Source organism: Gopherus flavomarginatus, chromosome 2 (assembly GCF_025201925.1).
Source record: "Gopherus flavomarginatus isolate rGopFla2 chromosome 2, rGopFla2.mat.asm, whole genome shotgun sequence".
In the NCBI taxonomy this organism is placed as follows: domain Eukaryota; kingdom Metazoa; phylum Chordata; order Testudines; family Testudinidae; genus Gopherus; species Gopherus flavomarginatus.
The window spans coordinates 191,612,654-191,635,541 of record NC_066618.1 but is presented as its reverse complement, the minus strand read 5'-3'; the positions used below and the strand labels follow the sequence as shown (position 1 = coordinate 191,635,541).

Here is a 22,888-nt window from a genome sequence, read left to right as displayed (position 1 = left end):
TTACTCGCCCAGCTCTGATATGGTTGGTGTGTATAGGCTTAATCTGTCTGGTTTGTTGCAGTCTGGCAGCTGTCCTCACTTGGCTGGATTTGTTTCTTTCCTTTTTTTTTTTTTTTTTCTGGGAAGGGGAGGGAAGAAGAAGCAGGATAAAGTTTCCTGAGCAACAGAGTAAAACCACTTGTGAAACAAGAGAGCTGCGAGTGCAAAGTGAAGATCCAGCAGGACTATGAGTTCCTTACTATACTCAGTCACTTTTTCTCCTCCTTTAGATCTGTATATATGTTTTTTTGGGTATGGCTTAGTGTAATCTGTGTTAGCTACACCAGGCTCCAGGGAGCAGCAAGAATCGGTTGCCTAGCAGAGGTTGCTCTTGAAGGGCTGAACAGAATTGTACTGGAAACCTTAGGGAGGCTCTCATCCCTCCCTGGTTGCTTTTGAGAGGGATTTGCCTATTGGAGGTGGTCCCTGGTGCAGGTACTGTTTGCATGTGTGTACACAGTTCATGCATCATAGGTATTTGACAGTGTGTGTGAGAGAGGAACATTCTTGCTGAATAAACAGGTGCAGACGGTGCCTGGAGGGCAGCACTGACTGTCTGGCCTCAGCAACAGCAGTGAGAGGAGGTGAACATGAGTAGCCCCACCATGAAGCCGACCTGCCTGTCACAGCCGATGGTGAAGAGTGTGCTGGTGTATCGCAACGGGGACCCGTTCTTCCCAGGGCACCGGGTAGTCATCCATGAGAAGAAGGTGTCCAACTTCGAGGTCTTCCTGAAAGAGGTGACAGGTGGGGTGAAGGCACCTTTTGGGGCTGTGCGTAGCATATACACCCCCCGGGGCGGGCATCGCGTCCATCAGCTGGAGGAGCTCCAGAGTGGAGAGCACTACGTGGCTGGTGGCAGGGAGGCCTTCAAGAAACTCAAGTGAGTGATGAATGAAAAAAAAAATTAGAAAATGTAATGAAACGTTCACATCTAAACCTTTATTATTTGTATCATGGCAGCGCCGTGGAGCCCCAGTCATGGACTAGGCTCCCACTGTGCCAGGCGCTGTACAAATACAGAACAGAAAGACAGTCTCTGCCCCAAAGAGTTTAAAATCTAAGTAAATATGACAGGAAATTTAATACAGCTTTGTGGGGTGGGGGGGAGAGTTCCCTCTTTAAGGCTTAACATAGAATTAGCATTCTAGTATCTCTGCTTGGTACTTTACAAAAATAAAAGGAACAGTCCCTAACACCAAGAGATACACTATCCTTGCAGCGTAATATATTATTTTCACTGCATGGTAACTGCTTGCATTTGGGAGGAATATATGGTGCTTAGTAATATTTGGGGAAGCAGCTCTGGAAGAGCAGATTGCAGAATTGTGTATGGTAAAGTTGAATGAGCCTTGCAGATTAGACCTTCCAAACAATTTTGTTTCTTGCTTGTTTTTTTAAATGTTTAAAATATTCTGCTCATTCCAGGTAGGTACATGGCTATCTATATAACCTAGTAGCTGAGTACCTCCTGTTATTTAAAGGACGAGAGTGTTTTTGCTCTCTCTGTGCTCTGTCCTGCCACCAGAAAGCAGGCTTAGCGTTGTTGGTTTTTTGTTAACGAATGGTTATGAGAATACTGCGGGAAAGCCTTGGCAAAGTGGTGGGCTTATTGTTCTTATTTCTTCTAACAGTGAGTTTCATACTTTTGGGCTTTTTAACAGATATGACACATAACTGTTGATATTGGTGGCCCCTCCTCCACAATTTAAAGGTTCTGGTGTGAACCCTGTCTGCAGTGATGATGCTGGGGGGGGGGGTGGAGGGGCGCAAGCCGCATGGCCTCACAGTCACTCGCTGTGCCTTCTTCAGTGTAATCCCTCCCCCACCTTCGGCAGGTAGCTCGGCTGTCCAGAGTGGGATGAGCTCCTGTGCCCTATTTCTGCCCCTCCTCTCAGCTCCTGCAGCCAGGGGCACGTTCAGGAGGCCACTCTACCAGGCTCCTGCTGCTGTCTGTGTGGAAGGGCAGGTGGTGTCAAGAGTCACCTCCAGCCCAGGATGCCATCACTGTGCACTGGCAGGGGAGGGAAGGAGCCAGGCTGCACTGGACACCCCTCACCACTCTTTCCCTTGGCTGGGGTTTGGTGTCATTTCCTCCTCCTCCCCTCTGCCAGATCCCAACCACCCCTGCAGGTTCTTGAGGGCCCCACAGTGCACAATGCCTCCTTAACCCCTTCCTGCCTGCACTGCAGCCAGGGGAGAGGAAGTGGCTGGTTTATACTGGTGGCCAGCAGCAGCCTGGAGGTGTTAGCCGCCGTTGGTGCTGTGCGAGCGGGAAGGGACAGGAACTGCTGCCAGCTGCAGTGGAGGGAGTGAGGAAGGGATGAGCTCTGCAAAGATATGGGCCAGGGCAGCTCCTGGGCGAGTAGGGTGACCAGATAGCAAATGTGAAAAATTTGAATGGCGGTAATAGGAGCCTATATAAGACAAAGCCCTGAGTATCAGAACTGTCCCTGTAAAATCAGGACATCTGATCATCTTATGGGCATGGCAAAGGGAACGAGGGCTGCAGCCCTCACTAGATGGTTCTGACATTCTGGTGTGAATCCTAGCAGAAATCTGGGGGAGGGGGAGCATGTGAACAGCTGGGACTAGGAAAGGAATTGTGCTTTCAATAATTGCAGAATTATATATTTAAGGTTAAGTGTTTAGACCCCATAACTTACTCCTGAGGGAATTCTGACACTGTATTTTAAAATTATGCAAATTTTATTTGTCAATAAATAAATGTGGAGGCTCCAGCATGGCAGTGGGGAGCACAGGCCACTAGCTGGATGGAGGTGGAGCATTGCCCTGCAGCCCCCCATCCCCCGGACACTGACTCGGTGGTAAGGCTGCACTGACCCTGACACAGTGCAAGAGCCAGGCCTGCCCCAGAAATACCCCAGGTCCCTGCCCCTCTATGCCAGGCACACCAGGTATGGGCAGGCAGGCTCAGCCCGGCAGAATCCAAGTGTGGAGGAGCTTTGTGTGTAGGGATCCAGGTGTGGAGTGAGAGGGTTCTGGGTGGACAATCTGAGTGCAGGCGGCTCAGTGGGGAGGATCTGGATGTACAGGGGCTTGTTAGGGATTAGGATGTGGGTCCAGGTGGTTTGCTGGGGTGGTCCAGGTGCAGGGAGGTGTGGGGCTAATCAGGTTGTGGGTTTGAGTACAAGGGGCTCAGTGGGGGTAGCCTGGGTGTAGGGGTAGAGGTCTGGATGCAGGGTGGGGGCTTGGTGCGGGGATGTCTGAGTGCAGGGTGGGCTCCAGATGCAGGGGGTGAGGCTTAGCAGGTGGAGGTTAAGGTGTGGGGGGCTCACTGGGGTGGTTCTGGGTGTGGAGGGGGTGAAGCCCGACAGCAGGGTCTGAGTATGGGCTGGTCTGGATGAACGGGGGTTGGGCAGATGGGGGAGCAGCTCCCTGTACAGAAACCCCTCCCTGCGCAACTGAGGCATGATGGGGGCAGGAAGCTGGGGGTATGTGCGGCGCTTCCTACAGCTGGGGGAGGTTTCTAGGAGTGTGTCTGATCTGGCCCAGGCTGTTTCTTGCAGGAGAAGAGGCAGTCCTGTCCTCCCCTACCCGCAACCCAGCTGGGACTAGCAGCTGAGCCTGACATAGGGTAGGAGCCACAGGTCTGGGCATCCCCAGGGGTGATGTACCTCACTGCCGGCTGCTCTGAGTGCTCGAAAACCATGCCCAGGCTGCTGGGTAGGGGTGCGTGACCACTTTTGTGGCTTCCCTTTGCTTCGCCGTTGAAAATCATTTTTCTGTGGAGAAGCAAAAAAATCTGTGGGAGACATGAATTCTGCACACACGCAGTGGTGCAGCGTACCTCCAGTGATATGCCATCTTCATGTCTGTCTCTTCTGACAGTATACATTCGTTTTTAAAATGGTGCAATAGATATAGATTGGGATTTTCAAAAGCACTCAGCATTGGCCTAATTTTTTTCCTATTGAAGTCAATGGGAATTTTACCACTATCTTCACTGAAAGCAGGACTAGGCCATTGCTGAGCACTTTTGAAAAATCCCACTCTACTGTAAAGCCACTGTCCAAGGAAAGGAAAAGTTCCTAATTATATAAAATTTCTTTTCTAAATGTACCAGACCCTGATCCTCTACTGCCTTCCTGCTTGTGTAGCCATATACAACTGTGCTAAGTGAATGTATGTTGTGCGTGTACGTATGTATAGCAGGGGTAGGCAACCTACGGCACATGTGCCAAAGGCTGCACGCAAGCTGATTTTCAGTGGCACTCACACTGCCCAGGTCCTGGCCACCGGTCCGAGGGGCTCTGCATTTTAATTTAATTTTAAATGAAGCTTCTTAAACATTTTAAAAACCTTATTTACTTTACATACAACAATAGTTTAGTTATATATTATAGACTTACGGAAAGAGACCTTCTAACAATGTTAAAATGTGTTACTGGCACGTGAAACCTTAAACTAGCATAAATAAATGAAGACTCGACACATCACTTCTGAGAGGTTGCCGACCCCTGTATAGAGCTTGATCTTAGGGCTTGTCCACACAGCGACTAATAGTGAGTGGCAAGCTGGGATGTAAAGCTATAGGACTGTATCCTATCGCACATTAAATAGCTGCGTGCACCCACTAAAAGTTCTGTAGTGCAGTAACAGGAGGCACACTGTGACTTAGTGCATGGTTGATTAGTGCGCTGTGGATTCTGTGCACTAACTTGCCATGTGGACAAGCCTTTAGTGCTTTGGCGATTTGTCCTTGGCCTTTGACACTTTTTCTTGTGAGGTATCTATTCCTTACAACACCTTTGTCTTTTTTAGCCTTGTAAATTGTAGGTGTCCTCCCCTCCCCCCCCTCGTAATCCTTGGCATCTTTATACCTGGAGAAGCCTCAGCAGTTGGGCACTTTACTATGGAACCTTGACCCTTATCCTTAAGAGTCTCTGCGTTTTCATCTCTGGTGTTTCAGTGCTTTGCCTTGGTGTTGGACGTGTTGCCTTGAAGCCTTGTTGTATCTTGATACTCCAGCACTCTGAAGACTTCAGTTCAATATTCTAGAGCCTTGGTGCTTTGGCACCATTATTTCCAGGTTAATGGTGTTTTTTTCATTGCAACATCATTTTTATTCAGGCTTCCTTAATTTGAAATTTTGCCACAAGAGGTTTTTTGACTCACAGACACATCAGATCCCAGCCACTGACCACAGAGCATTAGTGCTTCTGGGAGACTGTGCTTGCGTCCTGGATTCCCAGCAGAAAGTGCCAGTGGGAGATGTGTATCAAACTCTGCTCATCTACAAATACTTTTGTAACTACTTTCAAGAAAATCTGTTGAGGAGACCCTCTACTGAACTCAGCTTACCTGCAGATGCATGTGGAACTCCCAGCAGAAAATGTCACTGGGCAGACCCTGCACTGAGTGATGATTGCCTGCAGATGCATGTTTGTCTTCCAACTGGAAGTGCTAATGGGGAAACCGCTGCATTGAACACTGACCAGATGCCAATGAATCTGATGCTCCTGGCAAAGACAGCTTAAAGGAGACACTTGAACTCCAGCCATCTACCAGTTCATCTTTAACTTCTGCAGGAAGTGCCAAAATGAAGCACTGTATTGAGATACAACTACCCACTGTAGCGTCCTGGGCTCCAGCACATGCACCATTGCACGTTCCTGCACAGAGTTACAGCCAAAATCGCTGTGCATTCTCAGCTCCTGGTGCCAGGCACACATTGAAGACCTATATTTTTCTTAGTTTTTCAGTGTATAACTATATGGGCAGAGTTAAGTTAGTTAGGGTGCTTTGTTCAAGGAGTCCAACCCCAAGTTCCTAAGCATGAGGTTTTTTGTTTTTTTTTTTTAACTCTAATTTTCTTGAAAGGCAATATACAGTCAAACAACCAATGCGTACTGCAGTTCAAACATCATCTTATCTAAGTTTTTTTGCTTGGGAATATAGGTTTTAATTTCGGCTGTCAATTAATCGCAGTTAACTCACATGATTAACTCAAAATTAATTGCTGTTAATTGCACTTATAACAATAGACTACCAATTGAAAAGTATTAAATATTTTTGGATGTTTTTCTACATTTTCAATATTGATTTCAATTCCAGCACAGAATACAAAGTGCACAGTGCTCACTTTATATTATTTTTTTATTACAAATATATGCACTGTAAAAATGATAAGCAAAAGAAATAGTATTTTTCAATTCACTTCATACAAATACTGAAGTTCAGTGGGGAGGGATAGCTCAGTGGTTTGAGCATTGGCCTGCTAAACCAGGGATTGTGAGTTCAGTTCTTGAGGGGGCCATTTAGGGATCTAGGGCAAAAAGTTGTCTGGGGCTTGGTCCTGCTTTGAGTAGGGAGTTGGACTAGATGACCTCCTGAGGTCCCTTCCAACCCTGATATTCTATCTCTTTATCATGAAAGTGTAGCTTACAAGTGCAGGGGTTTTTTGGTTACATAACTGCACTCAAAAAACAAAAGAGTGTAAAACTTAGAGCCTACAAGTCCACTCAGTCCCACTTCTTATTCTGCCAGTTGCTAAAACAAACAAGTTTGTTTACATTGACCGGAGATACTGCTGCCTGCTTCTTATTTACGATGTCACCTGAAAGTGAGAACAGGCATTCGCATGGCAATTTTGTAGCTGGTGTTGCAAGGTATTTACATGCCAGATATGCTAAACATTCATATGTCCCTTCCATGTTTCGGCCGCCATTCCAGAAGACATGCTTCCATGCTGATGATGCTAGTTATAAAAATAATGCATCAATTAAATTTGGGACTGTACTCCTTGGGGGAGAATTGTATGTCTCCTTCTCTGTTTTACCTGCATTCTTCATATATTTCAAGTTATAGCAGTCTCGGATGATGACCCAGCACATGTTGTTCATTTTAAGAACACTTTCACAGCAGATTTGACAAAACGTGAAGAAGTGACCGATGTGAGATTTCTAAAAATAGCTACAGCACCTGACCCAAGGTTTAATAATCTGAAGTGCCATCCAAAATCTGAGAGGGACGAGATGTGGAGGATGCTTTTAGAAGTCTTAGAAGAGCAACACATGCAGAAACTATAGAACCAGAACCACCAAAAAAAAAACAAAAAACCAAAAACAAAAATTAACCTTCTGCTAGGGGCATCTGACTCAGATGATGAAAATGAACATGCGTCAGTCCGCACTGCTTTGGATCATTATCAAGCAGAACCCATCATCAGCATGGAAGCGTGTCCTCTGGAATGGTGGTTGAAGCATGAAGGGACATATGAATCTTTAGTGCATCTGGCATGTAAATAGCTTGCAACGTCAGCTACGACAGTGCCATGCGAATGCCTGTTCTCACTTTCAGGTGACATTGTAAACAAGAAGCGGGCAGCATTATCTCCTGCAAATTGCAACCAATCTTGTTTGTCTGAGTGATCTGCTGACCAAGAAGTAGGACTAAGTGGACTTGTAGGCTCTAAAGCTTTACATCGTTTTATTTTTGAATGCAGTTTTTTGTGTACATAATTATACATTGGTAAGTTCAACTTCCACGATAAAGAAATTGCACTACAGTACTTGTATGAGGTGAATTGAAAAATACATTTTTTTTGTTTTTTACAGTGCAAATATTTGTAATAAAAAATAAAGTGAGCACTGTACACTTTATATTCTATGTTTAATCAAAATTAATATAATAGAATCATAGAACATCAGGGTTGCAAGGGACCTCAGGAGGTCATCTAGTCCAACCCCTTGCTCGCATTCCCGGCTGGGAGCTCAAAGGCATAGCAGGATGGTCCCGCGGGCGGGATGTTGCCCACGGGCTGTAGTTTGCCCACCTCTGTATTAGAGGCTGATCAGAAAGATGGAATCCTTGAGCAGGGGCCAGAATTAGCACCCTGACAGGAATCCTAGAACAACACCTATACCTCTAATCTATTTACTGTCCCTCATCACAGTAGTAACTGAGGGTACGTCTACACTACAAGATTATTCCGATTTTACATAAACCAGTTTTGTGAAACAGATTGCATAAAGTTGAGTGTACGCGGCCACACAAAGCACAATAATTCGGTGGTTTGCATCCATGTACTGAGGCTAGCGTCGATTTCTGGAGCGTTGCACTGTGGGTAGCTATCCCGTAGCTATCCCATAGTTTCCGCAGTCTCCCCTGCCCATTGGAATTCTGGGTTGAGATCCCATTGCATGATGGTGCAAAAACAGTGTTGCGAGTGATTCTGGGTAAATGTCGTCATTCCTTCCTTCCTCCGTGAAAGCAATGGCAGACAATCATTTCGTGCCCTTTTTCCCTGGATTGCCCTGGCAGACGCCATAGCATGGCAACCATAGAGCCCGTTTTGCCTTTAGTCACTGTCACCGTATGTGTACTGGATGCCGCTGACAGAGGCGGTACTGCAGCGCTACACAGCAGCATTAATTTGCCTTTGCAAGGTAGCAGAGACGGTTACCAGTCGTTCTGTACCGTCTGCTGTGCCATTGTAAATTGGCGATGAGATGACGGTTATCAGTCATTCTGTACCGTCTGCTGCTGTCATGGGTGCTCCTGGCTGACCTTCACTGAGGTCGGCCGAGGGCGCAAAGACAAAAATGGGAATGACCCCCCGGTCATTCCCTCCTTTATGTTGTATCTAAAAATAGAGTAAGTCCTGCCTAGAATATGGGGCAAGTGTACTAGAGAACCAGTGTACCAGAGAGCACAGCCGCTCCGTGTCAGATCCCGCAGAAATGATGAGCTGCATGCCATTCTAGAGGGTGCCCCTGCAACAACCCCACCCATTGCTTCCCTCCTCCCCCAACCCTCTTGGGCTACCGTTGCAGGGTCCCCCCATTTGTGTGATGAAGTAATAAAGAATGCAGGAATAAGAAACACTGATTTTTTAGTGAGATAAAATGAGGGGGAGGCAGCCTCCAGCTGCTATGATAGTCCAGGCAGGACATTAAACGGTGCGGGGGAGAGGAGCCCAGCATCCCACTGCTATGATAGTCCAGGTAGTACAGAATCTTTTCTTTAGACATGAAAGGTGGGGGGGGGGCTGATGGAGCTCAGCCCCCAGTTGCTATGATGATGACAGTTACCAGCCGTTCTGTACCATCTGCCGGGAATAACCGGGAGTCATTCCTATTTTTACCCAGGCGCCCCCGGCTGACCTCACCTGAGGCCAGCCAGGAGCACTCACGGGATGATGACAAGGACAGCTACCAGTCCTTCTGCACTGTACTGTCTGCCACCGGGGAGTAGGGAGGAGAGGATGCTGCTGTTCAGTGCCACAGCACCACGTCTACGAGCAGCATGCAGTAGACATACGGTGACATTGAAAAAAGTCAAGAAACTATTTTTTTCCCTTTTCTTTCATGGGGCGGAGAGAGGGGGTAAATTGACGAGATATACCCTGGACAATGTGTTTGACACTACAGGCATTGGGAGCTCAGCCAAGGATGCAAACACCTTTCAGAAACTGCGGGGACTGTGGGATAGCTGGAGTCCTCAGTCCTCCCTCCCTTCCTCCATGAGCATCCATTTGATTCTTTGGCTTTCCGTTACGCTTGTCACACAGCACTGTGCTGTGGACTCTGTATCATAGCCTGGAGATTTTTTTCAAGTGCTTTGGCATTTCGTCTTCTGTAACGGAGCTCTGATAGAACAGATTTGTCTCCCCATACAGCGATCAGATACAGTATCTCCCCTACGGTCCATGCTGGAGCTCTTTTTGGATTTGGAACTGCATCGCCACCTGTGCTGATCAGAGCTCCACGCTGGGCAAACAGGAAATGCAATTCAAAAGTTCGCGGGGCTTTTCCTGTCTACCTGGCCAGTGCATCCGAGTTCAGATCGCTTTACAGAGCGGTCACAGTCACCGTCAATTTGCTGCCACACTAACCCTAATCCAACATGGCAATACCGATTTCAGCACTACTCCTTTTGTCGAGGAGGAGTACAGAAACTGGTTTTAAGAGCCCTTTATATCAATATAAAGGGCCTCGTTGTGTGGACGGGTGCAGGGTTAAAGTGATTTAACGCTACTAAAAGTGGTTTAAACACATAGTGTAGACCAGGCCTGAGCCTCTTCCTAAGAACTGGATTAGTGAGGGGCTGTGCTTTTTACCAGGACCGGGTTCCTGACTTTAGCTAGTAACTCCTCCTCCATCTTTTGTATCGGTCTCTTACTTGTAGGCATCTGGTAAACTTTTTAATTAGAAACCTGAATTAAGAACACTTTATGCTATTGTGGCGTGGTTTCTTTTCAGTGCTGCAAGTGGTCAGTTTGTTTCAGTATAAAGTTTTGGTTATAATTATATAAGTGAAAAATCTCTACATCTTATTTTACTCATGCTAATTTAATTAAATATAAGAATAAATATTTGTTGTTGAGATTAAATGCAGCTATAAGTAACCTATACCATTCTTTTCTCTTCCCCAAGCTATTTGGACATAGGAGAGGCAAAGAAAAAGCCTGCAGAAATCAATAATGAGGTAATGAGACTCAACTATTTTTAAAAAAAATCTAACATTAATACTAGTGTCATCTCTACATTTCTTATTGAAAATTTCGGTTTGTGTTTTGGTATCTCATGTTCAGAAATGATCAAAACCAAGTTCTTCAACATTGTGAAGGTGTTATTGATGTGACCGTTAGCCCCATCCACACTTCCCACATTTTAATTCTGACTGTGATGAACTGATTGTCTTCCTTTCAGCTCTGACAGCTGGCAGGTCTAGCAATAAAATAAAGCATCAGTACAGTTTATTGTGGTCGTCATTAGGTCTGATTAGAAAATGAAACTCTTTGCTGTGAAAAATTTTAATGAAAATGAAAAAAGTTTTTGTTGAAAAAAAATGAGTTTTCCATGTTCTGGCTGACAAATTTTAGAAAAAAGTATGGACAGCCTACTGGAGCTGGTCGGGAAACCAAAACTTTTTGTCTGGAAGATTTCTCAGGTCAATAATGGAATTTCTGGTCAAAACCAAAGAGAGACCAAGAGAATGAAACCAAATTCCAAAACCTTTGGTGTTTTTTTGTTTGTTTGCAAAGCAGACTCCTCATTTTCTGGAGAGCCCTACAGTCTTACACTGACCTCTAAGGCTTATGTCAGAGACATGTGACTGCTGGGAATAGGCATTTGAACCTAACAAGGAAATGAAACAAACTCCAAGAGGAATCAGTAAAGGTCTTGTGACGGATTGGATCACAGAAACCCCCTTGAGAGCTGCCAACTGATGTGCCAGAACTACCTCTGCTCCTGTTTTCCTTGCCAGCTCAGGACTCCAGCACCCGGTCTTGCTGAGCTAGACACTCCCATCTGCTCCAACAGAGACCCAAGAGTCTGAATTACTTGCCCCAAAGCTGCAGGTTTACCTGAAAACAGCTCACAGGAGTGTGCTTGTCTTTTACACTCAGATGCCCAACTCCCAATGGGGTCTAAACCCAGATAAATCCGTTTTACCCTGTATAAAGCTTATGCAGGGTAAACTAATAAATTGTTCACCCTCTATAACACTGATAGAGAGATTTGCACAGTTGTTTGCTCCCCCAGGTATTAATACATACTCTGAGTTAATTAATAAGTAAAAAGTGATTTTATTAAATACAGAAAGTAGGATCTAAGTGGTTCCAAGTAGTAACAGACAGAACAAAGTAAGTCACCAAGAAAAATAAAATAAAATGTGCAAATCTATGTCTAATCAAATGAAATACAGATAAGATCCTCTCTAGTTCCAGGAAGCTCCCTTTTACAGACTAATCTCCTTTTAGCCTGGGTTCAGCAACCACTCACACCCCCTGTAGCTACTGTCCTTTGTTCTAGTTTCCTTCAAGTATCCTGCAGGGTGGAGAGGCTCCTTCTTTAGCCAGCTGAAGACCACCATGGAGGGGTCTCCCAGGGGTTTAAATAGACTCTCTTGTGGGTGGAGACCCCCTCCTCACCCTGTGTAGAATCCAGTCACAAAATGGAGATTCAGAATTAGGGCTTGTCTACATCACAAAGTTGCAGCGCTGGTGAGGGGGTTACAGCGCTGCAACTTAGGAGGTGTACACATCTGCAGGGCATCACCAGCGCTGCAACTCCCTGTTTGCAGCGCTGGCCGTACTCCCGTTTTGTCTCGGGTGTAGAGGATCCAGCGCTGGTGATCCAGCGCTGGTAATCAAGTGTAGACACTTACCAGCGCTTTTCTTGACCTCCGTGGAATAAGCAGGTATCCCAGCATACCTGAGGAAGCCTCTGGTAATCAAGCTGGTCTCCTTCCCCGGTTTGCTCTCGCGTTCCCCGAACCCCGAGCAAGCAGGTCTCCTTCCCTGCGGTTTGCAGGGTGGTTCGGGGAACGCGAGAGCAAACCGCGGCGAAGCTGGTCTCCTTCCCCGGTTTGCTCTCGCGTTCCCCGAACCCCCGAGCAAGCAGGTCTCCTTCCCTGCGGTTTGCAGGGTGGTTCGGGGAACGCGAGAGCAAACCGCGGCGAAGCTGGTCTCCTTCCCCGGTTTGCTCTCGCGTTCCCCGAACCCCTGAGCAAGCAGGTCTCCTTCCCTGCGGTTTGCAGGGTGGTTCGGGGAACGCGAGAGCAAACCGCGGCGAAGCTGGTCTCCTTTCCCGGTTTGCTCTCGCGTTCCCTGAACCCCCGAGCAAGCAGGTCTCCTTCCCTGCGGTTTGCAGGGTGGTTCGGGGAACGCGAGAGCAAACCGCGGCGAAGCTGGTCTCCTTCCCCGGTTTGCTCTCGCGTTCCCCGAACCCCCGAGCAAGCAGGTCTCCTTCCCTGCGGTTTGCAGGGTGGTTCGGGGAACGCGAGAGCAAACCACGGCGAAGCTGGTCTCCTTTCCCGGTTTGCTCTCGCGTTCCCCGAACCCCCCTTGAAGTCGCCCAACAGCGCTGCAGTGTGGCCACATCTAACACCACTTGCAGCGCTGGTTGCTGTAAGTGTGGCCACTCTGCAGCGCTGGCTCTATACAGCTGTACTAATACAGCTGTAACAACCAGCGCTGCAAAATTGTAGATGTAGACATACCCTCAGATAGGAAAGTCACATGCCCATGCATGATTCAGAACTTTCAGGTAGCAGCCATTACCCACATGCTACCTTGAACATCATCAGGTAGACTTCTTATGTAGATTGGAGTCTTCTAAGCTCTTTTGTCTGTTAAGTGCTTCCTGATTGAGCACTTAACTTGCACATTTCTTTTGCAAGAAGTGACCAAATGTTCTAACTCAGGGTATGGCTACACTTGGAGATGTGCAGCACTGGGAGTTACAGCTGTGTTCGTACAGCTGTGCAGGGAAAGCGCTGCAGTGTGGCCACACTGACAGCTACTAGCGCTGCAGTGTGGCCACATTTGCAGCGCTGTTGGGAGTGGTGCATTGTGGGCAGCTATCCCAGTGTTCAAGTGGCTGCAACGTGCTTTTCAAAAGAGGAGGGTGGGGTGGAGTGTGACAGGGAGCGTGGGGGAGACAGAGAGAGTGGATTTTTGGAGCTGACACTGTTCTCAGCTCTCTGCCTTGCAAATTCTAAGGACTGGAAGATACACAGTGCCTATACCTTCAATCATTTTGACCTTTCCCCCATCTGTCTCTTATTCACTAAATGCAAATCATGCACTCCTAAATAGTCTTTAGACCATATAAGCAGCTGCTCAACACTACCCCTCCCCTTTCTCCTCAAGCAAACAGCTGTGAACATTCCAAAGCAATTCCCCTGCCTCCGCTCGCTCGCTCGCTGGAGCAAAGAGCAGCTGTGTTTGTTTTTTAGCTAAGTAGCTACAGGGAGATTGGAGTTCATCCATTCTTCCGGTTTGTTGTGGACAGGAATTCTGGGATACCTCCTAATACCCTGGAGGCCAATAACAGTGCTTTTGGTGGCTACACTTGATGACCAGCGCTGCATCACCAGCGCTGGAATCGCTACACCCCAAGCAAACCAGGTGTACAGCCAGCGCTGCAACCAGGGAGTTGCAGCGCTGGCCGCGCTTTGCAAGTGTGGACACAGAGTGAGTTGCAGCGCTGTAACCCCATCACCAGCGCTGCAACTCTCCAGTGTAGCCATGCCCTAAGGCTACTTAGAAATCAAGCAATTATACAGCCAAAGTTCATAACTTTGAACACAAAAATGGTGCCTGCATACAACTAGATCATAACCTTTACACAGATATGTTACATGGCATATGTAGCAAAACCCTATTCCAGTTGTATCATACATACATTTATGAGCACCCCCCCCAATAAAGCCTTATGGGGTACACTGTCACAGGTCTTTCTTATCAAACCTGTAGCAGAAAGTAAAGAATAATTGCATCAGTGAGAAAATAGTGCTGCTTCACCAGTTTTTATATCTATCTGCATTTCTAATGCACATAGCACCTTTGCTTCTAGGCACTAGATATCAACTTCTGGCCCCACTGAAGTCAGTGGGATTTTTGCCATTGACTTCAATGGAGCCAGGATTTCACCCTAGATACAGGAGTAAGCATTACATCGCACCAGAATATGCCCTAAAATGAACCTAATGCTTCTCCCTTTTTTGAGCTTCCTACTCACCTGGTTCCAGTCTGCAAAGGCTATTACATTAGTCCACTACTGGGAAAAGCCCTGCTTAAAGGAGGTGTATCTTGCACCGGTCTTAAGAATAGAGAAAATTGTAATCATTCCGATATCCAGTGGTAGTGTATTCCATGGCCAGGGGCCATCCACAGACTAGCTATGGCTACACTACAGCACTTGCAGCTGCGCCACTGTAGTTCTGCTATTGCAGATGCTCTAAGCTGACAGGAGAGTGCTCTCCCATCAATTTAATTACTCCAGCCCCCATGAGTGGCTGGTAGCTGAGTCAGCAGAGAAGCTCTTCCACCGACATAGCACTGTCCACACCAGTGCTTATGACGGTGTAACTTATGTCACTCGGAGGAGTGGCTTATTCACAACTGTGAGCGAGTGAGTTATACTGATTTAAGGTATAGTGTATACATAGCCTAAGAAGGGCATCTTTAGGCACCTTTTCAGTGATGTACAATGAGAATTAGGCATGCAATGCTTTCAGTAATTAACAGGAGTCATACATCACAGTGAAAATGTATTTACAGAGAAAATTTCAAATTACTTTCTCTGATCCAGCAATGCATAGCTCACCTTTGAGATGTGGGAGGAATTCTTCTTTATTCCTTGCAGTGCCCCAATGTAAATATGGCATCAGATAGATGCTTAACTGTTTTGAAAAACAATTTCAGCTCACATTACTCTGCATCATTGTGTTGTGAGTGCGAGTTGGAGATTAAGGGTACGTCTACACTATGGGATTATTCCGATTTTACATAAACCAGTTTTATAAAACAGATTGTATAAAGTCGAGTGCACGCGGCCACACTAAGTACGTTAATTCGGTGGTGTGTGTCCATGGTCCGAGGCTAGCGTCGATTTCCGGAGCGTTGCACTGTGGGTAGCTATTCCATAGTTCCCGCAGTCTCCCCTGCCCCTTAGAATTCTGGGTTGAGAGCCCAGTGGCTGATGGGGCAAAAATCATTGTCGCGGATGATTCTGGGTAAATGTCGTCAGTCATTCCTTCCTCCGGGAAAGCAACGGCAGGCAATCATTTTGCGCCCTTTTTCCCTGGATTGCCCTGGCAGACGCCATAGCACAGCAACCATGGAGCCCGTTCAGCTTTTTTTTTTTACAGTCACCGTATGTGTACTGGATGCCGCGGACAGAGGTGATACTCCAGCGCTACACAGCAGCATTCATTTGCTTTTGCATGATAGCAGAGATGGTTACCAGTCGTTCTGTACCGTCTGCTGCCAGTGTAATTTGGCAATGAGATGACGGTTATCTGTCCTTCTGTGCTGTCTGCTGCTATCATGGGTGCCCCTGGCTGAGATCGGCTGGGTGCGCAAAAGCAAAACTGGGAATGACTCCCTGAGTCAATTCCTCCTTTATGGTTTCTAAAAATAGTCAGTCCTGCCTAGAATATGGGGCAAATGTACTAGAGAAGCAGTGTATCAGAGAGTACAGCTGCTGCGTGTCAGATCTCGCAGAAATAATGAGCTACATGCCATTCACGGGGGGTGCCCCTGCAACAACCCCATCCATTGCTTCCCTTCTCCCCCAACCTTCCTGGGCTACTGTGGCAGTGTCCCCCCCATTTGTGTGATGAAGTAATAAAGAATGCAGGAATAAGAAACACTGAGTTTTTAGTGACATAAAATGAGTGGGAGGTAGCCTCCCGGTGCTATGATAGTCCAAGCAGGACATTAAGTAGTGTGGGGGAGAGGAGCCCAGGATCCCACTGCTATGATAGTCCAAGCAGTACAGAATCTTTTCTTTTCACATGAAAGGGAGAGGCTGATTGAAGCTCAGCCCCCAGTTGCTATGATGAAGACAGTTACCAGCCGTTCTGTACCATCTACTGGGCATGACTGGGAGTCATTCCTATTTTCACCCAGGCTCCCCCGGCCAGCCTCACCTAAAGCCAGCCAGGGGCACTCACGGGTTTATAAGAAGGACGGTTACCAGTCCTACTGCACCATCTGCCACCGGGGAGGGGAGACGAGCGGATACTTCTCTTCACTGCTGCAGCATCGCGTCTACCAGCAGCATTCAGTAGACATAGGGTGACATTGAAAGAAGTCAAGAAATGATTTCTTTCCCTTTTCTTTCACGTGTGTGTGGGGGAGTAAATTGACGAGCTATTCCCTGAACCATGCCGGACAATGTGTTTGAACCTACAGGCATTGGGATCTCAGCCAAGAATGCAAATACTTTTCGGAGACTGCTGGGGACTGTGGGATAGCTGGAGCCCTCCGTACCCCCTCCCTCCCTCCATGAGCGTCCATTTGAGTCTCTGGCTTCCCGTTATGCTTGTCACGCAGCACTGTGTAGCCTGTAGATTTTTTTTTCAAACGCTTTGGCATTTTGTCTTCTGTAACGGAGCTTTGATAGAACAGATTTGTCTCCCTATACAGCAATCAGATTCAGTATCTCCCGTACGGTCCATGCTGGAGCTCTTTTTGGATTTGGGACTGCATCACCACCCGTGCTGATCAGAGCTCCACGCTGGGCAAACAGAAAATGAAAATCAAAATTTCGCGGGACTTTTCCTGTCTACCTGGCCAGTGCATCCAAGTTCAGATTGCTTTCCAGAGCGGTCACAGTGGTGCACTGTGGGATACCGCCCGGAGGCCAATACCGTCGATTTGCGACCACACTAACCCTAATCCGATATGGTAATACCGATTTTAGTGCTACTCCTCTCGTCGGGGAGGAGTACAGAAACTGATTCAAAGAGCCCTTTATGTCGATATGAAGGGCCTCGTAGTGTGGACGGGTACAGCGTTAAATCAGTTTAACGCTGCTAAAATCGGTTTAAACGCATAGTGTAGACCAGGCCTAAGACAAGTGCATCAGTGGATAAGCCTTTCACCCTTTAAGAAGAATTTTACATTCTGACTTGGATCACAACTGAGAATCAGTGGGATGGCTTCATCGTAGTTTCCATTTGTCCACCTTACCAAACCACAAACAAGTCAACTACTTTCAGCCAGATTTACAGACTTTGCTCAGAAGAGACCCTTCACTGGAATAATAAAGATATTGCAGGTCAGGAACAGGTTTCATTGACAAATGGTATGAGAAAGCTTGCACAGTCCATGTTTGCACTGTGGCAACTTCTTTCTTGTGCAAAGTTACTAAGAGTTTTGTATGCACCTCAGGGACACAATATAGGCCCTCGGCATATGTCAAGTCAGTATTTAATTTCATTTTTTTAATTTAAAAATTGCTTCTCTCTCCCTTTTGCTGTGTAAAGGTGTGATGGGGTGGACTAAGCCCAGAAACCCCTTGCTGGATGCCTCAGGGTTCTGCCACACCCATCCCAGGAAAGGAGCAGTAGAGCTAAGTCCTCTGAGTGGCCTAGAGAGACTGTGAAGGCCTAGACAATCAGAGGGTTGCAGGGTAGTATAGAAGGAGCTGCAGTGCAGCCCAGAGTCAGTTCCTTGCTAGAGCCAGAGGAGTGCAACTGGTGCTCCTGTCTGATCAAAGGGATATGCAGCACCATGGACAGCTCAGTACTGGCAGTGACCAGGGGAGCAAGAAGGAACTTCTGGAGGGCTGCTGGGACTGAATACAAGACTTCAGCCCTACAGAAAGGGTGACACATTGGTGAAGGCTGGGGCTGCAGGGAATGGTCCAGAGATCTGAAATAGTTTCATTAAAGGAGTGTGGCAGCATGTGGCTGCTATTCTTAGGGTCCCTGGGCCAGGACCTGGAATATTGGGGGGGCAGTTCCCCCCCACATAGACCACTGGGAAAGTGGCCTACAGTCATACAGCAATAAATCCCCAGAAGGGGAACTGAACAGTTAAGAGGCCCAGCTGGAGAGCTGGGGCCTGAAGAGACCAAGAGGGTGAAACCATTTCCTCCAGGGAGGAAACCCTGGGGATATGGTCCAAGACTGTTTAAAGACTGCAGAGACACCCAACCAGAAAGGGTGCTCGTGAGTGCCACTCCATTACATTAAGACTAACAAATAACAGGGAAAAAGAACTAACTGACAGGGAGACAGTGAAAATACTTTCCTATAAAGGGTTGCTCAATATGCAGTGTAAGTAAACTGAAAAAATATTTCATGTATAGTACTCCTAGATGTTACTTCTAGTAATAATAGGTAAAAGACTCACAGATTTTCACATACAACATTTAAAATAGTTTTTTAGCAGACAGAATGAGTCACATTTTACATCCTTTGGATAATGAAGAACATCACAGCATCACACCAAATGTCCGTTGGGTGCTAATACTGCTCAACTTTGAGGATCTCTCATTATTAAGTGTCTTTTACCCCAGGTTACATACATTAAACACCTATTTGCACTGCTAAGAGTGCTTTATACTTGTGAAAGGATAGTGCTTGGGATTGATGCTCTTCATCAGTCAGGAGTTGTAAAAAGAAATGTCGCTGAGATATAAAAAAAAAGTTATTTCTATATCCAAGTGACATGAACTCTCATCCCACAGGATCATACCATTGCAGAACACACTAGGTTCTGCACAATACTGGAAATGGTAAAGACTGAATACCCTACCCTACTTGATATTATATTGTCACTGTTCGAAAGGTACAGGTGAAAATTTTCCATCAAACTATCTTTGAATAGATAGTTGGGTTTTTGACTAAATTACATTTTTAAAATAAACTGTTTGCTTTCACATAATCAAGTATTTTTCCATATCTCAATTTGCATTTTACTTGTACTTTGGATTCTGTTTATCTTCAGAGTATCTAATGCAGACATAGCTAGCTGTTTAATTCTGTGTAATTAATGTATTTGCATATAGGAGTCTAAAAATAAAATTAAACCAAATAATCTGTAAATGTTCATTCAGGGATATGAAGAGCAGCTACATGGCGCCAACTGTTTTTAATGCATTAACATTTCATTTCAGAAAATCTCCTTTAAAGGGTTACTGCCAAGAACTTTAATCTCCAGATTTATTTGTGTAAAATAGCTTTTTGATGAAGCAAGTCCTGTTTTACTTTTTGCTAATATACCACTTCATTATTATGGAATTAAAAATAAACCATGCATTTTGGGAGGAGGTAGGGGACCAAAAACCAGTATTTTGTTTTTATTCTCTCTGTTTCCTATGCATTTTTATTCCTAGCACTGTGTGGGAATTTTTGATGCTGTTCCACAAAGATGCTTTGGTATGATAAGGCATTAAATTAAATAGAATTTCATAAATACAGCCTTCCTAGTTTGTTTCATTTAAAAAAATCAGTACTTGCCTAAGGGAAAGGGGCAGAATTGGTAAGGAAAGATATTTATGGCTCAGCTCCTGCAAATGGACTCATCAGAGCCTACCTTTTCAGTTTTCTGAGAGCTTAAGAGAGGAAGCTATTTTATATGTTGTTTAATTAATTAATTAATTGTATTCCACTAGAGCACCCATCCAGATCAGGGCTGCCTTGTGCTAAATGTTGACCAAGGAGCTTACTGGTGGCTTCACAAGCAGCTCCTGGCTACCATCAGCGTAAGGGAAGCTCTTTTTCTAAAGGCAACTGCCACTGCCTTACTTCTTCTTATTGTGCTGAGGAGGGTGAGAAAACATCTGTCCTCCCCATCAGTTCTGCCTCTTCCTAAGCCTTCTTAGAAAGAAGATGGAACTAGTCAGGCACCCTCATCCCTCAGCACAAAAGAAACAGAAGAACGGCCATGCTGGGTCTGACCAGTGGTCCATGTAGCCTAGTATCTTGCCTGCTCCAAGTGGGCAGTACCAAAGCTTCAGGGGAAGTGTACAGAATAGGGCAGTTGGAGTGCCCCAAGCCTGTCTTCTCTTCTTGGCTTTTGGTAGTCAAGGGCTTAGGGTAGCCCCTAAGCATGGGGTTGAATTCCTGACCATCTTGGCTAATAGCCAAGGATGTATCCTCCATGAATTTATTCTTTTTTGAACCCAGTTATACTTTTGACCATCACAACATCCCATGGCAATGAGTTCCGCAGATTAACATACTTCCTGTTGTTTACTTTGTATTAAACCTGCTGCCTATTAATTTCATTGAGTGATCCTTGGTTTTTGTACTGTGGGAAGGGGAAAATAACACTTCTCTATTGATTTTTTCCACACTAGACAAGATTTTATAGACCTCTATCATATCCTTCCCTTAGTTATCCCTTTTCTAAACTGAACAGCCCTAATCTTTTTAGTCTCTCCTCATATGGAAGTTGCTCTATATTTTGGCTCTTCTTTGTTGCCCTCCTCCTAACCTTTTCCAGTTCCACTATATCCTTAATTTCCCCAGTAACAAGGCAGACCCCCAGAATTGTCACATGGAGGTTTTTCTGGGAAGTTTGGGGAAAAAAGTCTGAAGAACAGTTTTATGGCATCAAATTCTCAATTATGCCAAGTATTAGCTAGACTCAGTAGTGGAGGTGAAGGAGAATGCAAAGGAGCCAGCTGTGGCTCCCTGATTCTGGGGTAAATTGTATGCCAGGCTCAGGGCTGCTGTAAATTACATTGGCAGGCCCCTTATGGGCTTTTATTCCAACACAGACAAAATATACCTTCATTCCTGTTACTGCAGTACTGATGGGAAAAATACTGTAGTGTAAAAACATTTTACCTTGACTCAAGCTACAACCTTGATGCAACATATTTCCCAGGTCTTTCTGTCCCCCAGTTCTTTTGGCAGTAGAATTCATTTTGAAGGACTACATTCCTTTTGTAGTTAAAATGATCCACAGTACAGATGTATCTCAAATGAGGTGTTAAACTGTCTAATCTCTGAGGGAAAGTGAGTCAACATAGTTACTGTTTGATTATTATGAATAAAGCCTAATTGTTTGTAATGAACAAACTGGGCAATCATCAAGTGATCCATTCCCATACCTGTCATCCCAACTCAGGCTTGGTCTACACTGGGGGAGCGAGGAGATTGACCTAAGATACACAACTTCAGCTACGAGAATAGCATAGACGTCAGTGTATTCTCATAGCTGAAGTCGATGTATCTTGGTTCTACTTACCTTGCGTCCTCACGGCGCGGGGTCGATTGCCGCAGCTCCCCTGTTGACTTTGCTTCTGCCTCTCACAGAGCTGGAGTTCAGCAGTCAATGGGAGAGCGATCGGGGATCGATTTATGGCGTCTACACTACCTGCGATAAATCGATCCCTGATAGATAGATCGCTAACTGCCGATCCGGCGGGTAGTGTAGATGTGCCCTCAGCTTCTAGCAGGGACACCCAGAGCATGGGGTTGCATCCCTGACCACCTTGGCTAATAGCCATTGTTGGACCTATCCTCCATGAATTTATCTAGTTCTTTTTTGAACCCAGTTATACTTTTGGCCTTCATAACATCCTCAGGCAACGAATTCCACAGGCTGACTGCGTGTTTTGTGAAGAAGTGCTTCCTTATTTTTTTTTAAGCCTGCTGCCTATTAATTTCATTGCTTGACCCCTGGTTCTTTTGTTATGTGAAGGGGTAATGACACTCCCTATTCACTTTCTACACACCATTCATGCTTTTATAGACTTCTATCATATTACTCCTTAGTCATCTCTTTTCTAAGATGAATAGTCCCTGTTGTTTTAATCTCTCCTCATATGGAAGCTGTTCCATACCCCTAATCATTTTTGTTGCCTTTCTTTGTACTTTTTAATTATGATATATCGTTTTTGACATGGGGTGACCAGAGCTGCATGCACTATTTGCAACTCCTATAGGTGGCAGTTTCTTTTAAGCTTTATTTGATTCTGAAAAATACACTCAATTGAAAAAGAAAAGATATTTTATGGAGGACAGAGATTTGAACATACTGAAGTAAACATCATGTTACTGTGAAAACAGAGAGTCGCAAGCCCTTATTTGAATGAGAATATGTACTATAATATTAAAGAACCAGTTTGCTGTTACTGAGAAGTGCAAATGAAGATTATAAGTGTTCATATGGAATGACATCTATTCTTGAGAGTTTTTAGGTGATCTTAAAAGTGTTAAGGCCCATTGCTGATCATATTGTTATATTTGTCCTTAAAAGCTAATAAACAGATTTTTTTTCTAAACAGCAACAACCTTCAGTTGTCTTATACACTGATCAGTTTTTGACATGGATTTCTGGAACAAGGTGACCACATGGCAAGCTGTGAGACTGTTTATTATTATCATTATTATTTGTATGTAATAGCATCTTTTTGTTGTGTGTGTTTTAAAAAGACATTTGCAGGCACATAAGAAAATGAGATGTCAATATATATTGGAGCATAGAGAGAGAGGTACACAAACTCGTATTGTAGGGTTTGTGTATGGCGTCGGCAGATGCGTAGTAGGTTGGGTAAGAATCTTTCTGCCCAGGTATTATTATGTGGGTGGATGGATGGGCATGTCCTATCTGGGTGAGGTAATG

The 22,888-nt window shown here is 45.5% G+C and overlaps 1 protein-coding gene across 1 annotated transcript in view; it reads left to right on the top strand.

Annotated features, from left to right (window-relative positions):
* Positions 1 to 201: 201 nt before the first annotated feature.
* DCDC2 (doublecortin domain containing 2) overlaps positions 202 to 22,888 on the top strand; it is a 146,282-nt gene continuing 123,595 nt past the window's right edge. Inside the window, exons 1-2 of the mRNA XM_050941835.1 lie at positions 202 to 922; positions 10,440 to 10,491. Of these exons, the coding sequence (XP_050797792.1) occupies positions 630 to 922; positions 10,440 to 10,491 (345 nt within the window). The 5' untranslated portion in view covers positions 202 to 629. The remainder of the gene's footprint in view (positions 923 to 10,439; positions 10,492 to 22,888) is intronic.